At 39.5% G+C, this 26,632-nt stretch overlaps 1 protein-coding gene across 1 annotated transcript in view; it reads left to right on the top strand.

Annotated features, from left to right (window-relative positions):
* Window positions 1-26,632, top strand: part of LOC104497657 (usherin-like) — a gene marked incomplete at its 5' end in the record, with an annotated part of 113,921 nt that overhangs the window by 49,529 nt on the left and 37,760 nt on the right. Inside the window, 3 exons of the mRNA XM_010140933.1 lie at window positions 4,204-4,362; window positions 5,000-5,162; window positions 10,955-11,309. Coding sequence (XP_010139235.1) covers window positions 4,204-4,362; window positions 5,000-5,162; window positions 10,955-11,309 — 677 coding nt within the window. The remainder of the gene's footprint in view (window positions 1-4,203; window positions 4,363-4,999; window positions 5,163-10,954; window positions 11,310-26,632) is intronic.

Below are 26,632 nucleotides of genomic sequence, written 5' to 3'. Positions count from 1 at the left end.
TTCCTTTTGGATGGCTTTAATTATAAAGTTTCAACATCTGTAATTACCTATATCTTAAGACTTTATAGATATGTAGCATTTCAGAACTCCTGACTTAGCTAAATAGCAAGGTGGCTGAATAGTGGTTAAAGGGATGGATTCTTAAAAAATATTCAAGACACCTCGCTCACTGTGGAAAACAGGACTTTATTTTCTGAAATAGGTATCCCGTTATCTTGTGTTGCATTGCCTCAGAGCACAGACCTCAAAGGAACGGTACGTTTCACTGGTACCCTCCAGAAGGAGATGTTACAATTATTATGGAACAACTATTAACGCTGTGGATAGAAGCAGAAAAGCTGAATGGGAAAAAAGCCCCATCAAATAATCTCCCAAGCAATATCCATCCTGCATTTCCACTCATTGACGACCCCCCTGGTCCTCACTGGGAGCCTGATTCTTCTAACTATTTTCAGTTTCTGCTGGTGATATCGTGAAAGCTGAACGTGCTCTAAGAGGATCCTGTCCCCTGCTCTTAGGTTACTTTCTTCGTAACGTTGTTGATCATCTGGATGAAAATGTCTTCTTTCATGATGTTGTAACACGCTGCTTCATCCATCTCTGGGCTTGCTTATCAATTAGAGTGAAAGTCATGTGCCATGTCTGCATTCCTACTTTATTCTTCTTGGGATCAAATTTGCTATTTGAATGACATTTATTTGTCTCTCAGCTTTGTCTCTTAGCTTCCCCAGCTATCATGGTTTCTCCTTTATTGGTGGCCTAACAACTTATTCTGACCACTTGTTCTGATTTTCTCTAAGCCAATGTGACATTTCCTGCTTTGTGTGTTCTGATGTAAATTATCGTTTCCTCCACATCATTGTAGGACAAGTTTTTTCAAACTCAATGTCCAGAGTTCTGCATCGTGAAAGCAGTTGGCGCGTCCCGCTGTAGCCATCTTCAGAGTCTTGTTGGGAATATCTGATACAACCGGAATGAGATACCTGGATATTTGAAGCTTAATGTAAATATTTAATCTCAGGAAGCCAAATAGGTTGTTTTATTTTGTGAAATTAAATACTAAAATATGACTTTACTCTTACTTGGTTTTGAAGTAAAAGATACAACATTCTTATTTTAGTATTTCTTTACCGTAAGTTAAATAGTTGAACTATTTTGCTTTAGTTGCGATTGGATTTCACATCTTATTAAAAACTATTTTTCAGCAATTGACCTGGAATAGATTTTTGGTAACCAGTCTGTAAAACAGACTGTGGCTTTTTCCCCCCATTTCTAAGCATCTTGTGCTGCAAATTCTATTTTATGAATTACCCTAGTTTTGAAGTACGCAGACCGTCAAACCTAATTTGCAGAGTTTTGCACAGAATCATCCATTAAATGTTATCCAAATATGTCCACAAAAAAACCAAGGTTTAGTTTGATTGACTTGTCCTGTTGCAAAATGTGCACCTGCTGTGAAATGAAGTCGCGGAGAAATAAAGTGGAATAATTTAACTTTTTTATTTGTAAAGATAATCAGGGTTTTTCTGATTACATCTTAACTTCATAAATGTTAAATAACCTATCAGCATCTAGTTGTTGTAAATTATGAAAAAGAGCATTGCTGGGAATATTAACCAACTAAATCTTTGTTCTTTAGTGAACATGAAAATGTGTTATGGCAGGTTGTCATTGTGCTCGTGGTAACTTTGACACCAAATAACAAAACTGCCATTTGCACTTAGGCTAAATTGGTTCACTTGTGCTTTTACGGTTCCTTTTATTCTGACATAAATTTATGAACTCTGGAACTAACCAAGTCGTGTGGTTTCCCAGCTGACTTTAACAAATATGCCTATTTCGTTTCCTTCAGTCATCAGAGCGCGCAAAGTAGTCGTTTCAGACTGGCTGCAGATGCTGAAGGCTATTCTGGAAGATAGAGATTTTTTTCAAGTTTCTGTGTTGTATGAGTATATATTTTTTATTTTTCAGATTATAAAGTGATCCTTTGATTTTAGCATTGAATAAGTTCCATCAAATTGTAGAAGGATTTCGCTGGACGTTGGGATTTTTCAGGATGTTTACTTGGTTTTATTTACAATTTCGTGTTACTGCTTGAGAATATTTTTTCTCCTGAGCATATTTATTATTGGTATCATTCCTAATGCATTGCAACATTTAGCAGAATTTCAAGATTTTGTGTTTTAGTGTTCTACTTTTTTTTTTTTAGCGTTTCTATTGAGATATGTACTGAATGTTGGACACGGATAGGTCAATTATTTTGAAATGTGTCCGTTGCTACATATTGATAGCAGGATTCAGCTGTCCTTGTTTGTATTTAATCTTCCTTGGGAAATCAAGCATTCTGAATAGCTCCAATTTCAAAGGTTTCTGGTGAATTTTGCCTAGAATAGATGCAGTGATCAGATGCACAAAAGTGAATTATGTGTCGCTTTCATAAGATAGTGGGTGTTCCTGGCTGAAATATCTGGTCTGTTGAGAAGAAGGAGACCTTAACCAGGAGATTTTCTAAAAGTTTCTGTTATTTCATGTGTTGTCTACTATTTCAGTCTCTTACCTTCAGACTTTCTGTTGTGTCCTTTAAAGACACTCCAATTATAGGAGAAAAGAAAAAATAAATAAAAGGAAAAATAAGAGGGGGGGGAAAAAGGTAGTTTAGACATAATAATATGTCTTTAATTACTGGTATAATTATACAGTGCACACTCAAGTGCACTCTTCTGGAGCATTTAATCTTCCATATAACACAGAAAAAATATTTTTCTTTGTCGCAGAAGCCATCTACTTCAAGATCACCTCTCAGAGGTTTACTCTGCAACATCCTGCACAACTTTAAAAGTTGTGCTTCTGTTACTCCGTTCTTAATGATTAGATCTTGGTGGTTTCCTTGAAACTTTTGTACTGAAAAAGGAAAATTTTATAGTGGGATTTTTGCACTTTCTGTCTCCTTCTCCCTTCACCTCTTCCAGCAACTAATACCAGCACCTTTTTTCTTCCTGTAAGCTGCACAGTTGAATAAGATTGAAGTCATGCCTCCACTCCAGGGCTATTTTTTCAGCTTTTTAGTGTAATGGCATTTCTTTTTTCTAGCATGTAGTGAAGCAGCAGCATCTGATTTCTTTGGGATTTTAACGTCCTCTTTTTCTTCTGAGAACTGTAAAAAGAGTATTTCAAAGATTTTTCTGATCTTCCAAAGTGCATCAGTTGTTTATAGTGCCACAAATAAACTTGAAATCTCTCTGATTTCTTGTAAACTTTTTTTCCTGGTTAATGTAGATATTCACATACATACTTAGCTAGAAAAGAATCCACATAAAAGTGGGAAAAAATGCTCTTTGTAGCTTCAGGGTATCATTGTAGGTGCTTTATCAGAAAAAAACCACAATTAGGAGAAAGAATAAGGGTTGTTTTCCAAAGGTAGGAGCGGAAAGATTCTCACGACCTGGACAGGTCTCAGAACTGCTCATCGGCATCTGGTTTGCGCTGCAATCTCAAAGACACCTCTGTGACATTTAACACAGTGTTGTGTTGTGGCTTAGCTTGTTCTCATGGACAGCCTCTCAACGAAACTGGAAAATTAGGAGTTGAGAGTGTAGGAAGAGCAATAAATGGGGAAAATGTTTGAATTGAAAAAAATAGTAAAAATTGAAGGTTTTTTTTCTTCCACAAAACTAAACAGTTTGGTTTTATATCAGTTGAAATTACATGTTTCTTGGTTCAAGCTAGTGTATTGTACTTGGCGGTGAAGTGGGCTAAGAACCTACTCTCAGCTACTGCTGCTGGGCTAAAAAGGGATAATTTGCTGCATGCTGACAATTCACTTTTTTGATCATATGACTCTGTATTCAAACAGCAGTGCTGAGTAGCTGGAGTGCCTCCAGAATAAAGGAACAAAAGCTGCCTGCTTCCCAGTCATAAGGTCACTTTTCCCAGAAGTAGCGATTGTAACACAGGCATTGACTGAAATTAATTTTGATTCTTAACTATTTTTTTTATTTTTAACTAAGAACTGTAATGTCTGTCTTCCGGTTGTGATCGGTTTCAGTTTATATTTAAATGCTGTAGTTTCCAAAAAAGGCGGTAGGTAAAGCCTCTGTAGGGGGCTCACATTTAAAATTGCATATGATGAATGTCTCTTTGAAGTTGTCCTGCCCTGTTGTTAGTATTTCAGATAATCACTGGTTCTTCTCTGTTTCACAACAGGGATATTCATTGTCAATGTGCCTTTGGAATACAACATCTTACTAAATGCCAGCAGTCCCACTCTGCTGGCGAAGCCAGTAGGACGTGCACGTTTTGCTTTAGTCGATGGCCTAGATCCCTACACCCTGTATGAGATAAGAATACAAGCGTGCCAGAATGGTAAGATGATTTTAAAAGACACCTCTGTGACTGGGATTGAGTGGAAGGGAATTGAGCACTTCCAGATAGATTCAACTCAGCAAAACAGATAAAATCTTATTCCTACGTTGGAGTCAAATGTTTACCTAGTAAAAAGAAAGCCCAGCACTGAATGAAGCATTAAATCTTTCTCCATGTTATATCATGAATATTTTAAATGGAGATTTAAAGCATGTATTTTAGGTAAGATCTGTCATTTTATTGAAAGCTTTTCACAAATAGTAATTTTTGAAAATGTGCATACAGAACAAAATTAGTTCTGTAACGTCACCAACATCAAGTGGTAATCATAAAGACAGAAGAGAAGAGCCCAAATATTGCAAAATTTCTTTACTTCAATGGCAATTTTCAAAATCCTTCTGAATAAGTCTGTCTAAAATGACAGTTTGGAACCAATTCTCTCCTTACCTGCACTGGTGAAAAGCAGGAGTAATTACTCAGTGGAGTTGAGGTAATTTAAATGACTATTTAGTAATTACGTGGGGTGAAATGCAGCACCATTTCATCGGGAGCTCCTATACTGGACACTCATTTGGCTTTACTGAATTTTTTGTTGAGGAAGAAGCTCTCATCACTAAGCAAACTTCTGGTTTTTCAGGTGCGTGTGGAGTGGGTGGTCAAACGTATTCAAGAACTGCTGAAGCGCCTCCTAGAGAGTTGAGCCCACCTATTGTTAAGGCGATGGGATCTGCACTCATAGAGGTGAAATGGGCACCACCTAAGAAACCAAATGGCATCATTACTAACTACTTTATTCACAGGTAAATGCTTTTATCACCTTGGATTCTTAGTTTTATTAAATTGTTAATTTCCTTATTCCTCAATATGCTAGGAGGTGAAAAAAAGATGTATGTATTAAAATATATATTACCTTTTAAATGCTAACGTAAGTTGTTGATCTGTGGATGAACAAGCTGAGAGTAGAGCTGAGACAGGTCATCTTCCTGACCTACAAATGACAAAAAGCAAGTGAAAATACATTTTTAAAAATTCAAAGGGACAGACACAAACTGTAAGATAGATACACTCACTGTGTTTACCTAGTCCACTAGGTATGGTCTTCACTCCTCGCTGATAGGCAGTTGAGAGTTTTGGAATGGAAATGGCAGTAATTCACCGTTTCTGAGGTTTTTAAAAGCAAAAAAAAAGGTATGTAGGTTCCTAACGCAGAACAATTGTCCAAGATAAATTACGTTCCTGTTTGGAAGTAATTAATCTGAAGCGTGATTACAGTGCCTCTGTTTATGTTCCTTGGCGTTTGTATTCTGCTGCCCTGTGTCGGGGGCTGACCAACACATCCGCACTCCTTATGAGGAGCTTCATAAGCTCTGCAGGAGGACTTTTCTATATAGAAAGCTGTGTTTAGTGAAATACCAAAGCAGCAGAGCACTGATGTCTGCCGTGCCCACTGACCCTTTTTTTTTTTGAGAGCTCGCTGAAGGGACCTTCTTGAATAGCTTCATAAAGTCACAAGCTATAGAACTCAAGCCATGTATTGGAGAGGAGTTTAAATTTGGAAGTTCCTGGTATTCTCAACTTTAAACGTGTGGCAAACACATGCTGGGCTGAACCAAGCCCTCCCACAAAGAGTTTGGGGCATTTTATTGTATTAGTGCTGTGACTGAGAACTCAAGGAATCAAATTACCTTCTGGAATCAGCAGTAATAATTAATATGAATCCACTTTTGCCTTAAACACATTAGTAATCTCTCAAAATTCCTGCTCACTTAAAATATCCTTTTGTTTGCTTTTTTTTCATTGTCTGATCAAAAAATAACCAGGTCCCTCCCCTGTATGAAGAGGAATCAAGTGTATGTTATAGCCCAAGACATGTCTTCAGTCTGTTGGTTTTGTAAATAAAGCTGATGATTACCGCTGCTATTCCATGGCAACCATCGAAAGGGAAAACAGGAAATATAATGCAGAAAGCCTGCTTCAGTGAAAAATACTGTAAATTGAATTTGACAGCATTTGATGGCATTTGATTATTCTAGTCACAGCCAAACAATGATATAAAGAGTAATATGAAACAGAATGTGTTACTGCCTAGCAGACTCAAAAGCAATAAACCTTCCTCCAATGTGACACAATCACTTCACAATCATAATTGTAGCCTGTTTGATACCTCTGAGTACAGCAGAAGGGCACTGACTGACATAGATACATTTTGTTTTTTATTTAAAGTGAAATGAAAATGGCGCACTGGGGCTCCAGATACAATCGTTATATTCACCTACATAGGCATGAATCACTTGGCAGTTATTTCAGCTGAAGTTTAAATGTGCTTAGACAACAACAATATCAAATCTTTCTTAGATAGCTGCAAAAAAATCAGAAATGGGATGGAAGCACATAGTTCTTTTTCATTTTGTAGCCACACATAACCTTACATTGTTATAGCAGCAAGACTGCAGTATTTCTATGGGCGGTTATGGCATGTAATTTCTTCTTCATTGTGTGCCTGTTCCTTACTCCATCACCACCAAAACAAATTCCTTTTACTCAAAACCTGGAATGCTTGGAGAGCTAGTGTGTGCAGGTCTCTGCGATAAAATGGCAGGACTCGTGCTTTCCTCTAGAATCATAGAAGCGTTTGCAAGATTGCAACCACTTTGTTAGAAAGCGAAAAATTAAAATGCTAATTATGACAAAAGAGGTGGTGTCATTTTATTTTGGTATTCATGCAGCAGTTTTAAACACAGATCTGAGGCTTTTAAACTTTTCCAGCAAGGCCCGCAACTTAGAAGAGATTGTGAATGAGAAAAGATCTGGTTCATGAGACAATCACCCAATCTACTCCTCTTCCCATTCATCATTACGTAACATCCCTGTGACAACCACAGAAATTGCTAGTCTGGAAAAATAATATTATGGAAATAGGTGATGTATTTCTTGCTGTATTTTAATAAGATATAGGTCACAGCAGCTAATGGAACTGCTCTCTGTTGACCACCAGCATGCACGGCGTAGGATGCACATGAGATGCCTCTTAAAGAAGTATTGCCTGTAAAATTATACGTCTTTTCATTCATATCTTGCTTAAGGGAGTGTCTGAATTTCTGTCAATGTCATGTTCAGTAAGATTATATTATTTAGTGTATATATGTGAGATTGTGATGTAACTATCATTATCTGAGCAATCCGGCTGTGCAAATGTAGCAGAAAAATCAACAGGCAATTTAAGACAGAGGACATGTCTCAGTGGATGCTGACTGTTGTGACTTGCCCTGTAGAGGCTTCTAGACTGACTCTTTATGATTAATTCATTGCTTACCCTTATAACCTTCACCATGAGCTGCACCTAAGGCAGCTTTCAACGACATATATTAGGAGATGGTTTAGTATAAAAATCCTTATGGATGGATATGTCAATGAGTGTAAGAAATACTGAAGGGTTTTATTTATACCCATAATTGATAAGCTAAAGTAGCATATTACATACAAAATCTCAAATTCCTTTGGTTCACCGTTTGACATTAAAACTTGTAAAAAAAAAAAAAGAAAAGAAAAACATACAAACTACATTAGTATAGGGTTGTTGGATCCAAATGGTGAGTGAGGCTGCTTTGTTTAACTGGATGTAAACTGCAGAGGGGGAGCCTTGTGGATCTTGAATTATTCTCCCACGTTTGACACTGTGATTCCCCAATCGTTTGAATTTTACCCCAGGATTTCTCAGTGTTTCTAGAAATAAGTCACTACCACTTTGGTACGAAAAACAGCAGGCACTGCTAAAACGTGTACTTGTGTCACATCGTGAAAGGTAAACATGTGAAGAATAATCCTGGGCTGACCTGCAAGACCTCAGGGATTCACTGAGGCTTCTTCCACGTAAGAAAGCTGAGGGGCGAGCGGTGCAGTTAGTGCTGGTGCAGTCCCCTGCATACAGCTCTACAGTTATCTGTCACAAAGAAGATTATGTTCTCCTCTTTATGTCATCCGGCTCAGATTGGCAGTGGGGCAGGGAGAATTTGCCCGTGTAAAAATAACTGTATCTGAGCATCTTTAAAATGAATGTAAGCAGCAAATCAGACATCAGACTATGCAGATTAAGAGGCAGCTTCCAGCTCTTGGAAGTGTTATTCTCCTTTGCAGCTCATTGTACATAAGAAACACTTCCAGTTAAATGAGCAGTTGAATCTTAAGACGATTGAAATGGTTACAGACTGTTCAACCACTTCTGTTCAAAGTTTATTCATACATGAAGATATTCTGGGTTTTAGCGCTACAGATGGAACCATTTACCTAACCATAAGTTTCATTCATTAAATATTCAGCAGTAATAAGATCTAAATACTTAACCAGGCTACATTGTACAGCTTTGCTTGTGGATGAGCTTTACGGTTGGTTTGATCTTTCAGTGTGAAAAAAATGTTGTCACAGAGTTTCAAAAACTTATAAAACATACATTTGCGTATTCATTTGAGTGTCGTACTGCTTGGTCAGAGAAGATAAACAAAATGTGACTTTGTTGCACTAAGATATACTCTCTTTTCAGCTTATCCACAGAGATTTTTTAGGCATGTTTTTGAGTACACAGGGAAGAGACTATATTTTTAGGTGCAGGAGAGACATAGTAGTGAATCTCCTTTTGGAATTATTTGTCTTGCATTAATTCACTGAGCAGCATCTAAGGGAAAGTTCTGCATAAGGCTTAATTTGCCATTACAGTAGAGCCTGGGAAGTGTATTAAAAATAGCTGCTGGAATTTTGGAGTCAATGGGAAATTTTGTACCCTGACTCTTCCAGGCAGTGTTGCTGCTAGGGAATGTTTCCTGCCTGTGCTACCTGCCGTTTTCCACCCAGTTCTGTCAACCAGTTCTCAGTATCTTGTAAGCTGCCTGTTTCACTACACTAGAGACATTCTACCTCAAAACTCTTCTTCCTTTAAAATCATGTTTTAACCGTTTAAAACTAAACTGTGTCCATATAGCCTGCTTCTCTCACAGCTTAGCAAAAATTCTTCAGCTTCCTATAAGAAAATTATGTATTCACGCATGCCTTATGTATGCATACACACAAAGGATGAATAAACAGCTGTGTACACATATGCATTCATGATATTCTTCATATTTTCATGTAAATACCTGGGTATATATCATTACAAGCAGCTAAGATTATCAGTTTTTTAAAAATTGCTGCATTTTATATTTTTGAAGTAATTCTTGGGTTGCTCTAACAAAATAAAGTCCGACAGAATTCTGTGAACTACAGATTTTCTCTTGCCAAAGAAATGTTGTTCAGCTTCTGTGTGTGTGTAGTGATGATGACACCCAGTAGCCAGACAAACCAGTTTTACTTCTGCAAATTTGCCCTGCTTGCAATAATAGTGGCAGATAATGTAATTTGGTTTTTTGTTGTTGGCATGGAGGGTGAAAGTGCTTTTGCATTCTGCAAAGGCCGAGGTTCCTGTGAAGAGCAGGGGAAATACTTAAATTCATGTGCAGTGCAGCACGACTGTCATTGAGATTTATTGCAGCGTTTAAATGTAACTAACTTAATTTCACACAAACATTTTTATGCCAAGTAAAAGAATTGATTTGATAACTCTGTTTTGAAGATGAGTGCTTGCCTTATTACAACTGTTGTAAATTATATACTTGAAGGGACCACATTAGAAAGAGGCTGAAGATCACCTAAAATCTCCTCGGATACTCAGAATAACACCAGGTCCAACATGAGCAGATCTGTAGTAGAAATGCTATTACATGCATATGTGTGTGTGTGTGTGTATCTGTATGAATATGGACAGAAACAAAAACCCGTTGTGCCAAAAGCCTATACAGTGAATTGTCTTAATATATCTTAATTTCGCATTTTTAAACAAAAAAGAGCGTTGGAAAAATATATAGTTTATTACAGAGAGCACCGCCTGTGATATTTTAATGAGTTTTTGTGGTGCAGCTGCAAATTCTGCTACGTTTATGCACAAGGGATTACTTATTCCATTCACAAGAACAAATGGAGTATTTATTGTGAGCAAATCGGAGTTGAGAAGTGCACAGCTTTGGTTTTGAGGACATGATGGAATGTTTATCCCTTGTTCACTAGGTAACATTTTTTCTCAAGTAAACCGGTCTTTAGTTTTTCATAAGTGAGGGATCCTGAGGTGAGTATCTCCCCAAAGCATTTGATTTTCAGAAATGTTGAAAACTTGCACCCATATTGCAATTCAAGTCATTACTTAGAGAAGCTCCATGTGGATTTAAAATATGTTCTAAATTCTGAAAGTCTCGTATCTGATGCATTCTATCCTGAAAGAACAATAAGCTGTTGTATTGCTACTGTGACAGCACACTTGTTTGACATGTTTGATAGTATTCTTCTAGATAAAGGGGAGTAATTAAATGATTGCCTCAAAAATCTCCGCTACTCAGCACCTAGCAAAATTTCAGGGAAATGCTTTTGAGATGCAAAGATAGGTAAGCACTTCCCTGTGAGTGTGTAATGTATAGAAATAAGTTCTGAACAGGCTGAAGTTAGAATGTCAGGATATACTACCATGAGGCTGTTATTTTCAATTTTAAACACAATGCCTTTGACTTCATTTCAGACGTCCCGTGGGCAGTCAAGAAGAGCTGCTTTTGTTCATCTGGACAGAAGGAGCTTTGGAATTTATTGATGCGTCTGATGCTCTACAGCCTTTTACTCCCTACGAATATCGTGCCAGAGCTCAAAATGCTGTGGGGTCGGTGGACAGTCTGTGGGCTTCAATCCAAACTCTGGAGGCTGCCCCATGGGGCATGGGTGCCCCTTGGGCACAAGCAACAAGCGCGTACTCAGTGCGGTTAAACTGGACCCAGCCTGCCTCTCCCAATGGTGTCATCTCTCTGTATCGAGTAGTCTATCAAGAAAAACGCAGCGACCCAACATTCAGCGTCCCAGCTGTTACAGCACTAACTGTAATGGTAAGAACTGAACCACAAAGCCAGTTTTAAGGTTTTTTTCCTTGACTTTGTAGTATTTTGAAATCTCTCTTATACCACTGATTGGAAGGGTGGGGCTTCCAGTTGCCAGTAGTTTTATTGATTTAAATCTTGTTGCGCAATGCAGACTGAAAAATTTCACATTAATATCCTTGTAGAGGCAAGTAGATTACTCAAAAGCACAGATGGGTCATGTCTGGAGGAATTAAACATATGCATCTAACTTTGTCAGCCTTGCTCTGAAAATACTGTCCTGAGCTTTTTGTCTGACCGTCGAAATAGTTTCACAGGATGTGAACAAAGAAAAACAAAATCAGTCCTCCTTGTTTATAATACTAGTTTTGTAATTCAGTTGGAATAACAAAGGGAATGAATTCATTAGTAATTACATAGTTCATATATGCAACACATTTGCATGTTCCTCTCGTAATTCATCAGTAATAAATGCAGATCTACTTTTACTTTCATTGCATGTGCTTATATTAGAATGTTACTTTGCACTGCTACCATGTCTTTCCCTCCAAGGGACTTTCCAGACATGAATGTCTGTAAATATTACATTTCTATTCAGTATGTGGAGGGATAGACTCAGGAAAGGGCAGCTTGTTTTATGAACTGACTAACAATATTATGTAAATCAGTGAACAGAAGTGGTTATAGAGTGTGCAGTTACCACTGCTCCTCTCTCCTATATATTACATTCTGGTGTTTCTATAGCAAGACAGCTTGTAGACAGTTGAACTGAACTCTCTATATTAGGATAGCTGCTGTGCTTGTCTGTCGCATGAAAATAAGTTTTAAAAAACGTTTAAGGAAGTTGTAAAAAAGTTGGGTTTCCTCAGCAGTGCCACCTCAATTTCATAAACCTAGAATTTTCCCTAAACGATATTCATAGGCCATGTTTGTAGTGAATGACACGAGAAATCCCCTGAATTCTTAATTACCCCAATTATAAAGTGTCTCTTTGACATTCAAGCAGGATCCTAAAGAGCTTTCTCTGGAATACCCAGTAGTAAATTTTAAGTAACTCGCTTAGACAAATCTCAACGTGACGAGGTGGGAGAAGTTTCCAGCTCAACAATACATACTCTTGTGATCATATGGTTCCAAAGCAGTTTTGTGTCTAGCCTCCTGGAAGCCTAAATGGATTAAGTTTTAAGTTTTTTCTGAAAAAAGAAAAGAACTGAATGATAGGAGTATATACTCCTGGCTTCTGAAACAGTTGCATTTGTGTTGTTAGGTTTTAGAAAGTAGACTGAGATTTAAAAGTTATTGAACTTCAGTACCATTTTGGTGCTTGGCTCCCTTAATTGTTTAAAAAAAAAAATAATCACAATGATGATCGTGAAGGGACACAGAAGATTTCAAAACCAGGGAAATGACAGGACTTCTCCTAATACTCTGCTTCAGCAGCATGCAGTGTGTTGCTGAGCATCGGCTGGTCATGCATTGCAATGTCTTCTAAGCATGCCAACAACAACAGAAAATGTCCAAGATGGTTGTATTGTGGGTAATAAAACCTACCAGAATGGCCTTTTGAATAATGTTGCCACACTGTGTTTCTTTAACAGCATCGGTTAAAAGCCTTTTAAATTAACAAGCTATTATTTACCGAATTAGTATTTTCCTGGCTCCAAAATCCTTTATTTTCCCCAAACACGATCCTGAATCAAAATGACATTCTGGCAGCATATGTGTAGCCGTCCTGCTGGTGTTGCAGCAAAGCTGACTTGCGTGTTTTTTCTACTATTCTTTGTCATGAACGTTTAACAACTATTATTTTTGCTACCCTTTTGTAATTTTTAAATATTATACTACCCTTTGGGGAGAAATCTTTCTGCACAGCCCTTCCAACAGTTGCACTCCCTTTAAGCTGTTGCAACTACATTAACTCAATAGAGTTGTTGCTGATTTGTACCAAGGAGCTGAGATCCGAATCCTTCCTCTTCTGAATACAGCAGAACAGCTAAAGCTTTGAATCAAAGTTATTGACATGAAGTGCTCAGAGTCCTGTTATCAAAGATATCTTCAGGAGGTCAGGTCAATTATCCCAGCAGGGAAAAACCTGGACACCAACTTTCAAAGTTATAACCCTTTATGAATAGAATTTTATCATGAAATTGCTGATATACCCTTAACTGTAGCTTTGTGAATGAGACTCTTTAATTAAAATGTAATTTTATTGAAGGAACGAGCATTCCAGTGATTAAACTTCTGCCCCTTTAAAATATAGCTTCCAGGGGTACTAGGCTAAATCATTTAATCTCCTAAACATCTCTATTGGAGCTCCCTCGTGGGATACGCCATTAGTCATTCTCTCACACGAGCTTCCATGTTACAAGCAAGACTTAAAGTATTAAGCGAGCGATGAGTTCGGTCCTTTATTTAATCTGTTAGACTCCATTCTTATCCCATTAGATTATTCCAGAAAAAAAAGCAGTGCTAGAATCACGGTAGCTGCTCCCACCCTTGCTATTGTCGTTTGCTCCCTGGTTGCCTGCCACAGAACATAAAGCTTGACCAAAACCGGCAGTAGAAATACGGTCCTTGCGACACTGCTGGATACAAATCATGCTCTCGCTAATATCCCTGCAGACTGTTCTAATTTGACAGCTTCCTTTCCATCCATTCCCAGAGCCGAAGGAGAAGCATCTTCTGGATTTTCAAACTGCGATGAGTTCGGTCCTTTATTTAATCTGTTAGACTCCATTCTTATCCCATTAGATTATTCCAGAAAAAAAAGCAGTGCTAGAATCACGGTAGCTGCTCCCACCCTTGCTATTGTCGTTTGCTCCCTGGTTGCCTGCCACAGAACATAAAGCTTGACCAAAACCGGCAGTAGAAATACGGTCCTTGCGACACTGCTGGATACAAATCATGCTCTCGCTAATATCCCTGCAGACTGTTCTAATTTGACAGCTTCCTTTCCATCCATTCCCAGAGCCGAAGGAGAAGCATCTTCTGGATTTTCAAACTATTTGGCAGACTTATCTCCTCTATTTTCCCAAAATGCAACTATTCTCTCCCCAATTAAGGTGCATTAATCAGTATTTGAATTAATGTGTTAAAGGTATGGCTGTCCAGTACCTTAAGGTTATCGCTGACCCCTTGAAATTTCATACTGCCTTTGGAGATAAAAATGAGAACTCAGTTCTGAGAGCAAAAGCTGCTGCCGCTCAAATGAAAGGAGGATCTCCCTGCACCATTAGGAGCCAGTGACATCCACGTGAGCCCTTTTGACGCTTCGCAGTTCAAAAGCAGTGTCACCCATTTCCCCGGCATGTTTGGCCAGGGGTCTAGTGACAGATGTTAGGTGACAGCGAGTTAAACTGACATGCCAGTTTATTTGCAGAGCAAAGTCCAGTCAAGACTTGTTACAGCAGTACAAGTGTCTCCCGCAATGTCTGTCCAGATCATTTTAACCCTCTAAAGTGAGAATGATATTTAGCATCTTATGGACAGCATTAACATGAGACAGATGTGTTTGTAGAGGAATGGATTGACAGTAAGTTCTCATTTACAGAAATCTGCATAAAGTGACTGGATTGTCAAAGCAAGCTTCTCGCTCTTGTAAACCTAGGGCTTAAGCTTGTGAACATAGGACCCTGAGCTGATTTCATTATAAAGCCAGTACCTGCCAAATGGCATCAAAGCATCACAGCTCTTTAACCATTGTATTCCAAATGTTGCTGTGAAGCAAAACTGTGGGTAAGTTCGGACTTTTTCTTGGTGGATGCTTTGTGAGTGTGTAATGCTGTTCCTCCTATGACAATTATATCAAGCATTTGATTGCTTATGATAAGCAGGAGAATTCAAAGCCAAGAAAATGTAAAAAATGCAAGAATATGTAGCTTTTAGAATATGCTTGAAGAGGTAAAAGCATCCAGAGATGAGGAGTATATAAAGAAAAATTGTGCCTGCTATGGACAGTGACTCCCATTATGATTATGTAAAGTCACGGCCTCGGTGTGTCAAATTCGCCTCAGCAGAGTGTAACTAAAAGTACGATGTACTCATTATGGGATACAAGAGATGGGTATAGGTAGTACAGACATTATTCGTGCAAAACCCCACACCTGTTCCTGCCTAGAAGCACAGGTCTACTCACAATGTGTTCTGCACTATGGGACTCTCGGGCCAAATTTATCCTACAAGGCTTTTTTGGCATAGCAATGTCAGCTTGGGGTGTAAAAAATTAACACATCTCATAGCTGATACCACTGCAAAGCCCTGGGTTTGGATGCAGCTATGCTAACAGTTGAGAACACATGTTGACTCACCTTACATGATATGGGAAGTTGGTGTGTAACTACACTGGCCAAGCTCCTCTTGGCAGATGCTTCATCTGTGGTAGGGAACGCTGTAGACATATTGCAGAATAGCAATAATAATAGAGACTTTGGTAGGAGCATGAGGCATTGGCTTGCATGATTATGTTGTTGTAACCAGACAGTAATTTGAGGGAAAGCTGTAGACATATTGCAGAATAGCAATAATAATAGAGACTTTGGTAGGAGCATGAGGCATTGGCTTGCATGATTATGTTGTTGTAACCAGACAGTAATTTGTATATCAAATATATAACCAGAGTAAAAATGATAAATCAAGTCTACCTGCTGAAAAACTCCATATGAAACATATCGGAAATAATCTTCAGTGGCCAGTACTGCCCTATACACACGCCTCCAATGCGGGATTTTACAGATATCTGGAATCTTGCATCCAGAGTTGGTTCTTTTCTATTCATCACATTCAGAAATACTTAATAAACCCGTGTGCGATCCTTCATTTCTGTTTCCATATATAGACAGTGAACATTTGACCGCATTAGATACCACGTATTTATTAACTTCTTTGTACCTTTATTCACTAATGCAGTATGCAAGACTGTACGTGACAACTTCCTTATAGAAGAAAGAATGAAGACTGTAGCCACAAGAAAAAGATAAAATATGCCAAAGAGAGGGACCAGTAAAACTTTTCTATATATGCCTATTTCCGATGCCTGGGAAATGGAAAACAAGAATCTCTGCACATGCCATAAATTCAAAAGATGTGCTGCTTAGCAAAGAATGAAAGCTGTAAACGGCAGTGGAGGGCAAAAGTTAATTAGGCTACTGTGCTGCTGTTAGCGGGCGGAAAGTCGCCACAACCAGAACCAAGATGGCTGCTCAGCAGAGCCCTGGTACAGCCAGAAGATCACATCCTTCGCTCTGCAAGGGCTTATGGGTTAGGGGGAAATCATACACAGATGACTAATTTTTTTATGGTTCACAGCCGATCAAAGTGAAATTCAGCAGCTGTTCAGGACAAGTGACCACTCTAACGGCTGTAATATAACCTGCTAAATAGAGAGGGAATTGCATGAGAGCAAGAGGTTAGCTGTGATTATCGGCAGGTGAGTGCTTTATTGAAGTTGAAAGACCATTAACATTGATGGAGTAATTATTTCAACTTGAAAGTAATTACCTTGATGGGTGATAACTTCTCCAGTGTTCCCAGATTTGATTGAACCAAACAATTGTGAACTCTTGAAGCCTAGAAAAATATTACAACAATACTGCAATGTTTAAATTACTGAAACCACTGTTAGAGTATTTTAATTATGCCTAACAGTGAAAAGATTTTAACTTACAACAACTGGTGACCTCTCATGTATAGAGACATTTGCTTTCTAATTCCGATGAAATGACCCACACCTACGACGTATGTGCTGTATGTGCTGGGTTTGCAAATGAATCATTTGATTTAAATGCAGTTTTTAAGATTCAAAGCCTCGTTAGCACAGTTTCAGGAGGGCTTGCACTGGAGTTGCTGTAATTGTTTTATTTGCCAGGAAAGCCCAATAATATAAAATGCTTCCCGTGTTTTAGTCTCTAGACCTGTTAAGCTTACACAGGATGAATACAAGACGAGCGCTCTTTCGCATTGAAGGCTGCTAAAAAAAAAAAAAGTGTGTGAGACAATCTGTGTCTCACAGATTCTGTTGTTTCCATGCTGCTGGAGAATATGCTGGATTTGGCACTACAGCTCTCTTTAAATAAGCATTTGGACTGGCACTATGATGCCCCTCCAGAAACTGATTAAGTGCTTCAGTAAGCCCCACCTATCACGACAGACATGTAGAATTCTCTAATTAAGGCAGAAAGGATGAAATGGATTGTTGCACAACTCTGATGATTTTGAAGTGCTGTGGCGGCTGAACTGGAAGAGAATGGTGAGAGAGATAGGCTTTCGCTCTTCTGTTTATACCATCCTCGCTGTAACCAAGGCCCCTTCAGCGTCTCCTGGATGCTTTTGGCAGAAACATAGCTTTAGACCCTGCTGGAGCTCTGCCAAGCGTGAAAGAATCCTCCTGAGTCGGGGTGTGGGGTAGCAGGGAAAGGTTTATCTGGTGTCTGTGAGGTCTTAATATGTTGTCAGGCAACTGGTGATTTGAATTAGTGAAGGTTACGGCCTGTGCAACTTAACATAACTTTGCCCTTCAACAAATTTTTGGACCAGAAGTAAAAACACTGATAGGGTTATGTCTGACCATGCCTAATCGCACACTCTAGATTGACTAGACCAGAGTGCCTGGATCAATAGGTAATTTTTTTCTACAAATAAATTAGTTACCTGTTTGAAAATATCTGGTGTATTTTATCCTTGGGTTTCTCCTTGTGCAAGATCCAGTTTTCAGTCATTCCGTAGCTCTGTTTTTCATGAGTGAAACACATGTAGAATTAGGTTTTTCAAGGGGTATTTACAATGTCTGACTTGAGGCCTCTAACTTAGTTAGGAGCATGAATGTCCTCTACAGACCATGAAATCTCCAGAACATATAAGGCATGGACATTCACCGTCCTTGGGCTGCAACTGTTCACGCGAGACTGCTTTCCTCTGGTGCGCTTGTGTGCCGCTACTGGCATGTGTCAGTCAGAAGAAGGTGGTTGATTTTGAGCTGATGAATCAGCTGGTCTTTCCTAACCCATTGTGCACATCGACAGATTTAAGAGATGGTACCCTCTGACAGGAAAGTGGTGGTGGGCATTGGTCTGGAAGGTTTCACCTTTTCAGTTTGTGCACGTGCAGCCATAAAAGAGTAAGTGACCACATGACAAAGCTAAAAGCAGATGCCTAAAAAGAGATTGTATAAATGCTCCATAGGCTGTTTCTCTGTATATGGTTTTATATATGCTTTATATTTATGGTCTTCTCCACAGCGTCTTTCTGTAAATCTTGCATTTCAGTTGTGAGAATGGGAATAAGCTAATCAGGCACTGTGGAAAAACACTGTTAACAGAATGTTTTCTGATTTCTAAAAACAGGATAAACACAAAAGAAACCCCCACAAAGCTTCACCTTATTCAGTATTATTTGATAGGAAGATACCATGTTGCATGTGACTGCCCTAAATCTGCTTTAAAAACAAGGATTTGGTAAGCTACAGATGCTTTTTCATGTATAAGTAGGAAATAAAAATGGAGAAGGAAGAGGCAGAAATTGGTCGGGTAATATGGACGGCTATTTTTCAAAATAGATATCTGTTTAAAAATGCTTAATTGGATTTGACTAGATTTTAATTCACGTTTAACCAACATTCTTAAGTGGGTGGATCAGGCAACTCCAAGATAATGCTTTTTGTTGGTAAAGTCATAGGGCAGCTTCCTAAAATCCCTGGGGTCATGCCCAACAGCTACAGATAGAGGAATTCTTCAGCTGATAATTAGAAAGACCACTCCCCATGCCCCATCCTACCCCCCTGCCCCATGCCCTCCACAGATAAGGTCCTTTATTCGAATTGGCTGAGAAGTGTTATGTCATATGCTTATGTTTCAGAGGGAATTGTAACAAGCAATGGGGTAATTTTAATAAACAGAGAATCCTCCCTCCTTTCAAAAAACGCAAGAGCAAGCCGTATGACTCATGGGAACTGGTAATATAACATAGAGCCTCCTACCTCTGGGGACTCCATTTGAATCTAATCCAGGTCTACAGTCACCAAAGTCATTCTCATCAAACAGCCGTGGGGTGTCCTATGCGAGATAAGTTTAGTATTCTCAGCTGACCTCCTGTCCTTTCTCTTTACTGCTCCCTTTTGAATCCATTCCCATCACTCAGCTTCACAGCCTCATTCAGGCTCATCTCCCCGATGCTTGTTGCAGTTTCCCATTTTCTGCCTGCCAAGTGACCTCTCTCTCTCCTCCTTTCAGACTTTACAAAGAGAGCTGGAATGCATGTGTAATCTTGCCACGCTCTTTTTTTAGGGGGCGAGACCCTAATTCCTGCACAGGTCCAAAACGTGAGTTTATCAACAGCAGGCTCTTTGGGAGTGGACATGGGTGTCTGTCTGTTAATTTACAATGCTATATAAATATTATTTTTGAGACTATAATAGCAATTATGGTGAATAGGGGCCAGATGGCCTCTGTATCTAGAAAGCAGAATGGCAGTGTATTTTTAATGGACTTAAATGTTGCTTTTTGACAGGAGGCTAATATTAAATTCCATGTTATAGGTGTCTGTCAGGTGAGTATGGTTCTGAGTTTTGGTTTTCATTAAAGTAATTATTAATGTCATGCCTGGATACTTTTCCCCACTAAAGCCTTGCTCTGTGGTGGGGTCTTTGTTGTTGCCTTTTTTTTTTTTTTTTTTAAGGGGGGTTTTTTTTTTTTTTGGGGGTTGAGGTTAAGACAAAATAGTTTTGACTTGTAGGGTAGATGATTTTTTGCCTTTTTTTTTTTTTTTTTTTAAGGATGGTTATTGATCTCTTGCTGAGCTGAGATTTCAGTTTTATGCCAGATAGTTTGATTAATGGGTTGGTTTCTGTAAGTGGACTGAATGGGGATAGGAAGCACAAGCCGCTCATGCCGCCAACCCTAACTCCGTCAAGACGCATAGCTCATTATGAAACAGTTATCAAGTATACATGAAAAATTAATTGGGCTCAGTTTGATTCTGAAAAGGATCAGCTTTCTACTTGGCGGTCCCCCCAATCTTTCCAGATGTTGCACGCTAGCCCCTCGAGAAGCAGCGAAGGGAGATGTATTAATACATTGTATTGATTAGATCAAGACCCCTGACAGTTATTTGTAGAGATACCATCTGGCTGCTGTTCGAATTCCTTCACCAAAAACAGGACGTGACATGTTATTAATCTCAACTCTCTAAGTATAGACAGTTGCCTTTTCTGCTAAACCGCATTTTACCATTCCGTAGGAGATGGAGGCAGACCTGAAGGGTGCTGAAATTAAGGTTATTACACAAATTGAGCCATATGGTCCAAATATTTCAGCAAGAAAATTGCCAGGCAATAAAAATTGCTCCTGCCTTCCTAATGGTGTAAATTACAGTTTAACCATGGCTCTAATGATGTCCTTCTGCCGCGCTTAACTACTGTTACATGAAGGACATTGTTTTAAAAATATAAAAAACAAGTAAATGCCAGCAGCGTGTTTTACAATCTGTTAGTGTGTCATTAAGAACACTGTCAGAATTACATAAACATAATGGCAGGCAACCTAGCATACAAAAGAACGAGTATGGAAATAGAAAGTGTCTTGAAAACTCCTTTAGCTCTGTAATGTCAAGAGCCCTTTCCCTTCTGGAACTTTTCCAATATGGGAAAATGTGGCTGATTTTTTTATTCCAGTTGTCACACAGGCTCTGATGGAGATGTAAAAACAGAAAAAATACACTGAATATTCCAATGCATTTTGAACAGGTGACAATGGAGGGTATGAATTTACTATCACATTATACTATGATGTATGTAAAGTTAACTGGGTATGAAAAAGGAGTCCAAAATGTGACTCTCTTTTCAAACCGAAGCGTTGTTTTTATTCTTCTGGATCATAATGGGACTTTCTGTTGTTTTTCAGCCTGTTTGGAGAATTGCAGAGTATTAAAATGGTTTCAAGCTCAGAAGCTCCCTGAATTTTACTTACAGAGTTAGCAATCCTAAAAATTTGCTTTTTTAAAGTAGCTGTAGCTTATTTGTTATTAAAAACGAAATGAAAATACTTATCCAGTCAGCGGATGCATTACTGATTGATTCTGGTGATTCATCTTACAATCTGGACATTAAGTTGTAAATGCAAAAATTGAATAATTAGCCAATGAGATTTAATTTCACAAACATTCCTCCTACTAATCAGTTTGTACAGGAACAACTCTGAGATTGCCATACAAAGAGGAAAAACCGTATAAGTTTATGATAAATGCTTTTTGGAATATTGAGTTTGGCCACTCGTGCTTCAAACCATGTGCTGATTCTGGTAGTTCATTTCAGGTATTTCAGACCTTTTGGTAAAATAACCTGGCACAGCCCTGTTACCAGCTTGGGATCTGGCTGACTGGGCGCATGTCTCTGGTGGAGGAGAGGCGCACTTGGAGCAGTCTGTACCAGTTTGTAGTACTGGCTGCTGGAAACCAAGGGGTCCTCCACCCCACCCCTGCCACCCCTCCCTTTCTGGGACTGTGTTGCTCTGACTCCGCTGAGCAGACAGAGCTGCTGCTTCCCCCACTCATGCACAATTTTGAAGATAGAACCTTCCACACCCTCGCGAAGGCACCTGGTTCCTGCTGGTTCTTCATGCCGGTCAAAATGCATTTTGACAAAGTTGTAAACACAACTGAGCGATGTCAAACAGAGGAATTGAAGAAGGGGGATGGTGAGTTAGCTGACTGGGTTGGCTAGATGGTGAATGAGCTGACAGGCAGCTCTTGCATTTGTCTTCAAACCTAGCACAGTTTCTGAATCGTGTGAAGGTCTCATTTGTGTGTGGAACAAGGTAAAGATGACAGGGGACTTTTACTCATGACAAACTCAAAATGAGACCAGACTAGACAGTTAATCAGATTCAATAAAGTTCAAAACAGTCTTTATATCTGTCCTTCCTGCTTCTCAGTACCAGTATGATCACAAATTAAAGCATGAAAACGTAAGTAATTAATGGTTGGTTGATTGGTTGGTTTCTTTCCAAAGAAGCCAAAGGCAGAAAGTAGTAGACTCTTGTGAGGATGGTAGTCTGAAAACTTCCTATGTAAAATGTGCGAGTGTAGTTTACATACATATAATCCGTATTTGGAGGAAACAAAGTCCAATTTATGAGTTTATCCCATTACTAACTTTGAGGTCCTTGAACTTTTTATCTGACCGAAGTCACAGAAGTGCGTGGCAAATGGGATCCGGGACATCTAAGAGTATTGCACTCTATGCACATACACCTGTAACGGATGGATTTTAGAGCTTAACTGTAAAAACTATTGTATTTTCAAGTCTGTTCTTTAGTAATCATCAAATAAAATCTCTTCAAAGAGAGAGATTGGTACAGATGTCCCTCACCAGCATCGGACAGCCTGGAAGATTTAGAAATTATAAGCTCATTGAACAGCGTTATGAGTGCCAGGAAAAACTATGAGCATAATCAGACGGTTTTTACCCATGAAGTGGAGGGCTTGCTTGAAGAACCCTTGCCAAAGTTCCCACCAAATTCAGAGAAATTTTTTCCCCTTCCTGCCAATGTTGTTTTAGATTCAGAGGAATTTTTCTCACCTTACTAGCAGGTGCCATGTTACACCCTTTAGAGTATCAAACGTCATCTGTTACACCCTTGGCAACTGCAGGCTGCTTTACTTCCTCCACCAAAATTGTGGAAAGCCTTCCTTCCTTCCTTCCTTCCTTCCTTCCTTCCTTCCTTCGAGCACATCTGGAGACTATGAGGAGTGATACAGGGAGCAGGAATTAATTCCCATCCAGAGGGTCTAGTAGAAAGTAACTGCTGTTTTTTTCAGATTTTTGTTAGGAACTTGTTTCTATTTCCAGATGTTCTGTGGGCCCTGCAGTCTTTACAACGGGCAGGACTCTGCCTCAGTCAGGTGATGTCCTTTAAAGCTCTTAGATTACGGGAGGCTGTGTAGTTACGCAGGCAAAGCCTTAGGAGACAAACACACATCCACTTCAGGCAACCCATGACGGGTGCAAGAGCAGCAGCGGGACCTGCAGCACAGTATCCTCCCTCCTCTAAGCTCTTTGACTTTGCAGCTGGAGGATGTCTTTTTAAAACTAATCCGTGGCTGCTCCTCCTTCCTTCTTTATGTAGCACATATGTCTTCTAAACGCTTCTGTGCCCACACCACCTTAACACAGAGATGATGTTACTGCTGGGGTATGGTCCATCTGAATGAGACCCCTGGGAGCGTGTGGTGAGCGTGTGCCAAAAGGACTCCGAGGAGTCGTATATTCACAACAGGAGGATGAACAAAGGTCCTAGTATCTATTTAACCTACCAGGGCATATTACAAATCATTACTCAGTTTGCTTCTGAATTTTGCTCCAGCTATTTTTTGCAAGTCTGTTTCCTGCAGGTTTGAATGCACTGAGTCCTTTTTCTCATCCAGAGCAGAGCTCCTCGCCTGAGCCAAATCCTCACACAGTGTGGCTGAAAAAAAGAGCACCAAGTTTACAGCTGTCCCACAAATCCCAATTGCAAATGCAAGTTTAATACAGCAAGAGAGCGAAGAAAGTGAGCTCCTCACAGTGATACTTTTTCTATATTTTTTGCTATACAGAAAACTTTACTATGCATAAACAAAGCAAATGAAACTTCGCAGAGCTCTTATATTTCAGCAGGCTTTAAAAAAGAATTAATAGGAAGTCTGGAAGACATCTTTTCCCAGATGAAGTGAAGTATTATTCTTGTCATTATGGTATCATAAAATTATTTTTTATTGTTTTCTCTTCAGGGGTTCAAGACAGATGATAATTTAGATTTTCTCTAATGCTAGTTTATGCTAGAAATGCTAGACCTGTGGTGTACCAATAGATCATGAGATTTATGCTATAGTTGTAGCTTAAGACAGTGACGCATTTAAGTGCCGTGCTTAATGGTACTGGAAAGTCCTGGCCTAAAAAGGCTGAATAGAGACCCTGAGAGCAAATAAGAAGAAAAACATCACCTTTTCCACCAGCTAACACAATAGTTTTAGCTGTAGTTGCTTTGATGTCAAATACAGCGTCCCCCTTGAGGACAAACTCTCCCCTTTGAGCTGAGAACATGTGGCTTTTGAAACAGGATGTTTCTGAGACGAAAAAATTTGCAACAGCTCTTTAGCATACCGCATTTCTTCATCTTTTTGTTCCTGCATAGGAGCATCGCATCATTTTCAATTGCTTTGTTAACAAACCCCTGTAGTGATATTTGGCTTAAGGGTGTTAATGGAAATTTTAAACCACACCGACTTGAGTAACATCATCTCAGACTGAAGATCACTGGCAACATGTTGGCCCATGTATGGAAGTCAGGAATCAGGGATGTTTGGTTCAGTATTATGGATTAACTACCCCCAATCCCTGTTCTGGTCAAATGCCATCTACCTACACCATTTAGTTTTGTTCTTCTACTCATGAAGACCCTGATCTCTGACTCTTGAAAAGGCAGAAGGAGGCTTCCCTTGATTTTGAAGTGTTTTGAAACAGCCATAGCTATTGATATTTTTCTGTTTCACCTTAAGAAAAAAGAAAGACTTCACCTGTGTGGTCTCTTTGCTGTGCACTGATTGGAAGTGTTGTCACTGGCTTCTTCTCCCTTTGAGTCTTAAGCGAGCTTGAGGAAAAGTCACAGCTCTGAATTCTAAAAAATTCCTTTAGATGGCCAGTGTAGGCTGGTCTGTCTAATCTGTCTTGAGAGAGAGTGCAGCTTCTCTGATGAGCTATTTGAAACGGAAGTTAAACATGAACATCTGACTTTGTCTTCAGAGGAACCTGCCTTCCCCTGCACAGAGGACAGAGTAACTGAGGACTAGCTACACGAGCTTTGTGTCAGAATGTAGGAGCTCTGTCTCCTATAGTGCCTGTCTTCATCTTTGAGCACTTGAATACATGTCTGGCCCAAAGTGACTAAATTGTAGTCATTTCTTTTTGGATTGCTCATTTATAGCATGCATACATGCAGCTAATCAATAGAAGAGACAGTGAAACTGGTGGATTTACAAGTTAATATGCTGGAGTTAACAGCGTGCTGTAAAAACATTTTCGATTCTGAAATCTGCACCATTTGTTTTGTACTAGGCTTGACTATATACCTATTGACTTGGTGGTGTGTTTTAATTCCCCAAGTAACTCAACTATCCAAGGAGAATACAGAATCCGAACTAAACTTGTTATGCTTCAGTTTTCAAGTAATAGCTCAGATTTACATCTTTCTTCTCTAACTACAGCATCTCGCTAGTGCACGTCACAAGCAGCTCAGACTTTCTTCTCTTCTGGCAGGAGCTTTGCACTGAGAAGCCCAAGCCACACTAGAAAGGACTAATGAATGTGTAACCACGTGAAAAGGCATGATTAAAGATTCTGGTTATTTATGCACTAACATTTGAAAGTGAAGCAAGCTGCTTGTCCTGTTCACACTGCGGCAGGTTTAGCTGTCTGCTTTTCTGTGTGCCTATGTATATGCATTTAGTGTTCGTCTGACAGCGAGGAAAATGGGAATGGGCAGACTGCAGACACAGCTTCATGTGTTGTGTCAAGGTGAGTTTCTTCCCAACAGTATGTCTGGAGAAGCTGGAGAGAATTGTAGCTGTGTGATCCTAGGAGGATCTGAGGTTCATCCATCCACTGGGGTCACTTGGTTTCAAGGCATTAAACCTGCAAGCAGCTTCTCTTCCAGTTACTCTTCCAAACTCTGTCATTGCTTTCTGCTTTTCAGCCCTTTTCTTGACATGGAGTTTGTTCTGAGCCTTCATTTGGCAAGACATAGCTGCTGAGGGACACAACACTGTATCACTTTATCGGGCCTCATGATTTTCATCAACAGTGCAGCCATAGCAGCTGCAATGGGAAAACAAGATTTTTGTTACGCTTACCGTCATGTGACACAGGGGCTTTTCAGGCTACTTGCCAAGGTTTTCCACCAACTTCTGTGACTGGTAGGATCGGTAGCAATCCCCTACTCCAAACCTGGGGGAACATCCCGCGTGTTCTGGAAGGAAGGTGTCAGATCTCTGCTGACCCTGTCAGTGTTCTTATGGGAAGCCGTGCTTTGCTGAGGAATATGTCTCCAAAGTGTACACCTAAATATGCGTCTACTCAGTATCCCCTGCTAATATGCAGAAGTTAGGCTGAACTTTACTGCAGCTACGTGTTCTGATGGGAAGCCGTGCTTTGCTGAGGAATATGTCTCCAAAGTGTACACCTAAATATGCGTCTACTCAGTATCCCCTGCTAATATGCAGAAGTTAGGCTGAACTTTACTGCAGCTACAGGAGAGATTGAGGGCTCCCCTGCCTGCGTAAGCAGTTGGCTTCTGGGCTCTGCTAAGAGT

This window comes from Buceros rhinoceros, unplaced genomic scaffold, assembly GCF_000710305.1.
Source record: "Buceros rhinoceros silvestris isolate BGI_N320 unplaced genomic scaffold, ASM71030v1 scaffold1488, whole genome shotgun sequence".
NCBI classification, from domain to species: domain Eukaryota; kingdom Metazoa; phylum Chordata; class Aves; order Bucerotiformes; family Bucerotidae; genus Buceros; species Buceros rhinoceros.
This window is presented reverse-complemented; position numbering and strand designations above follow the sequence as displayed.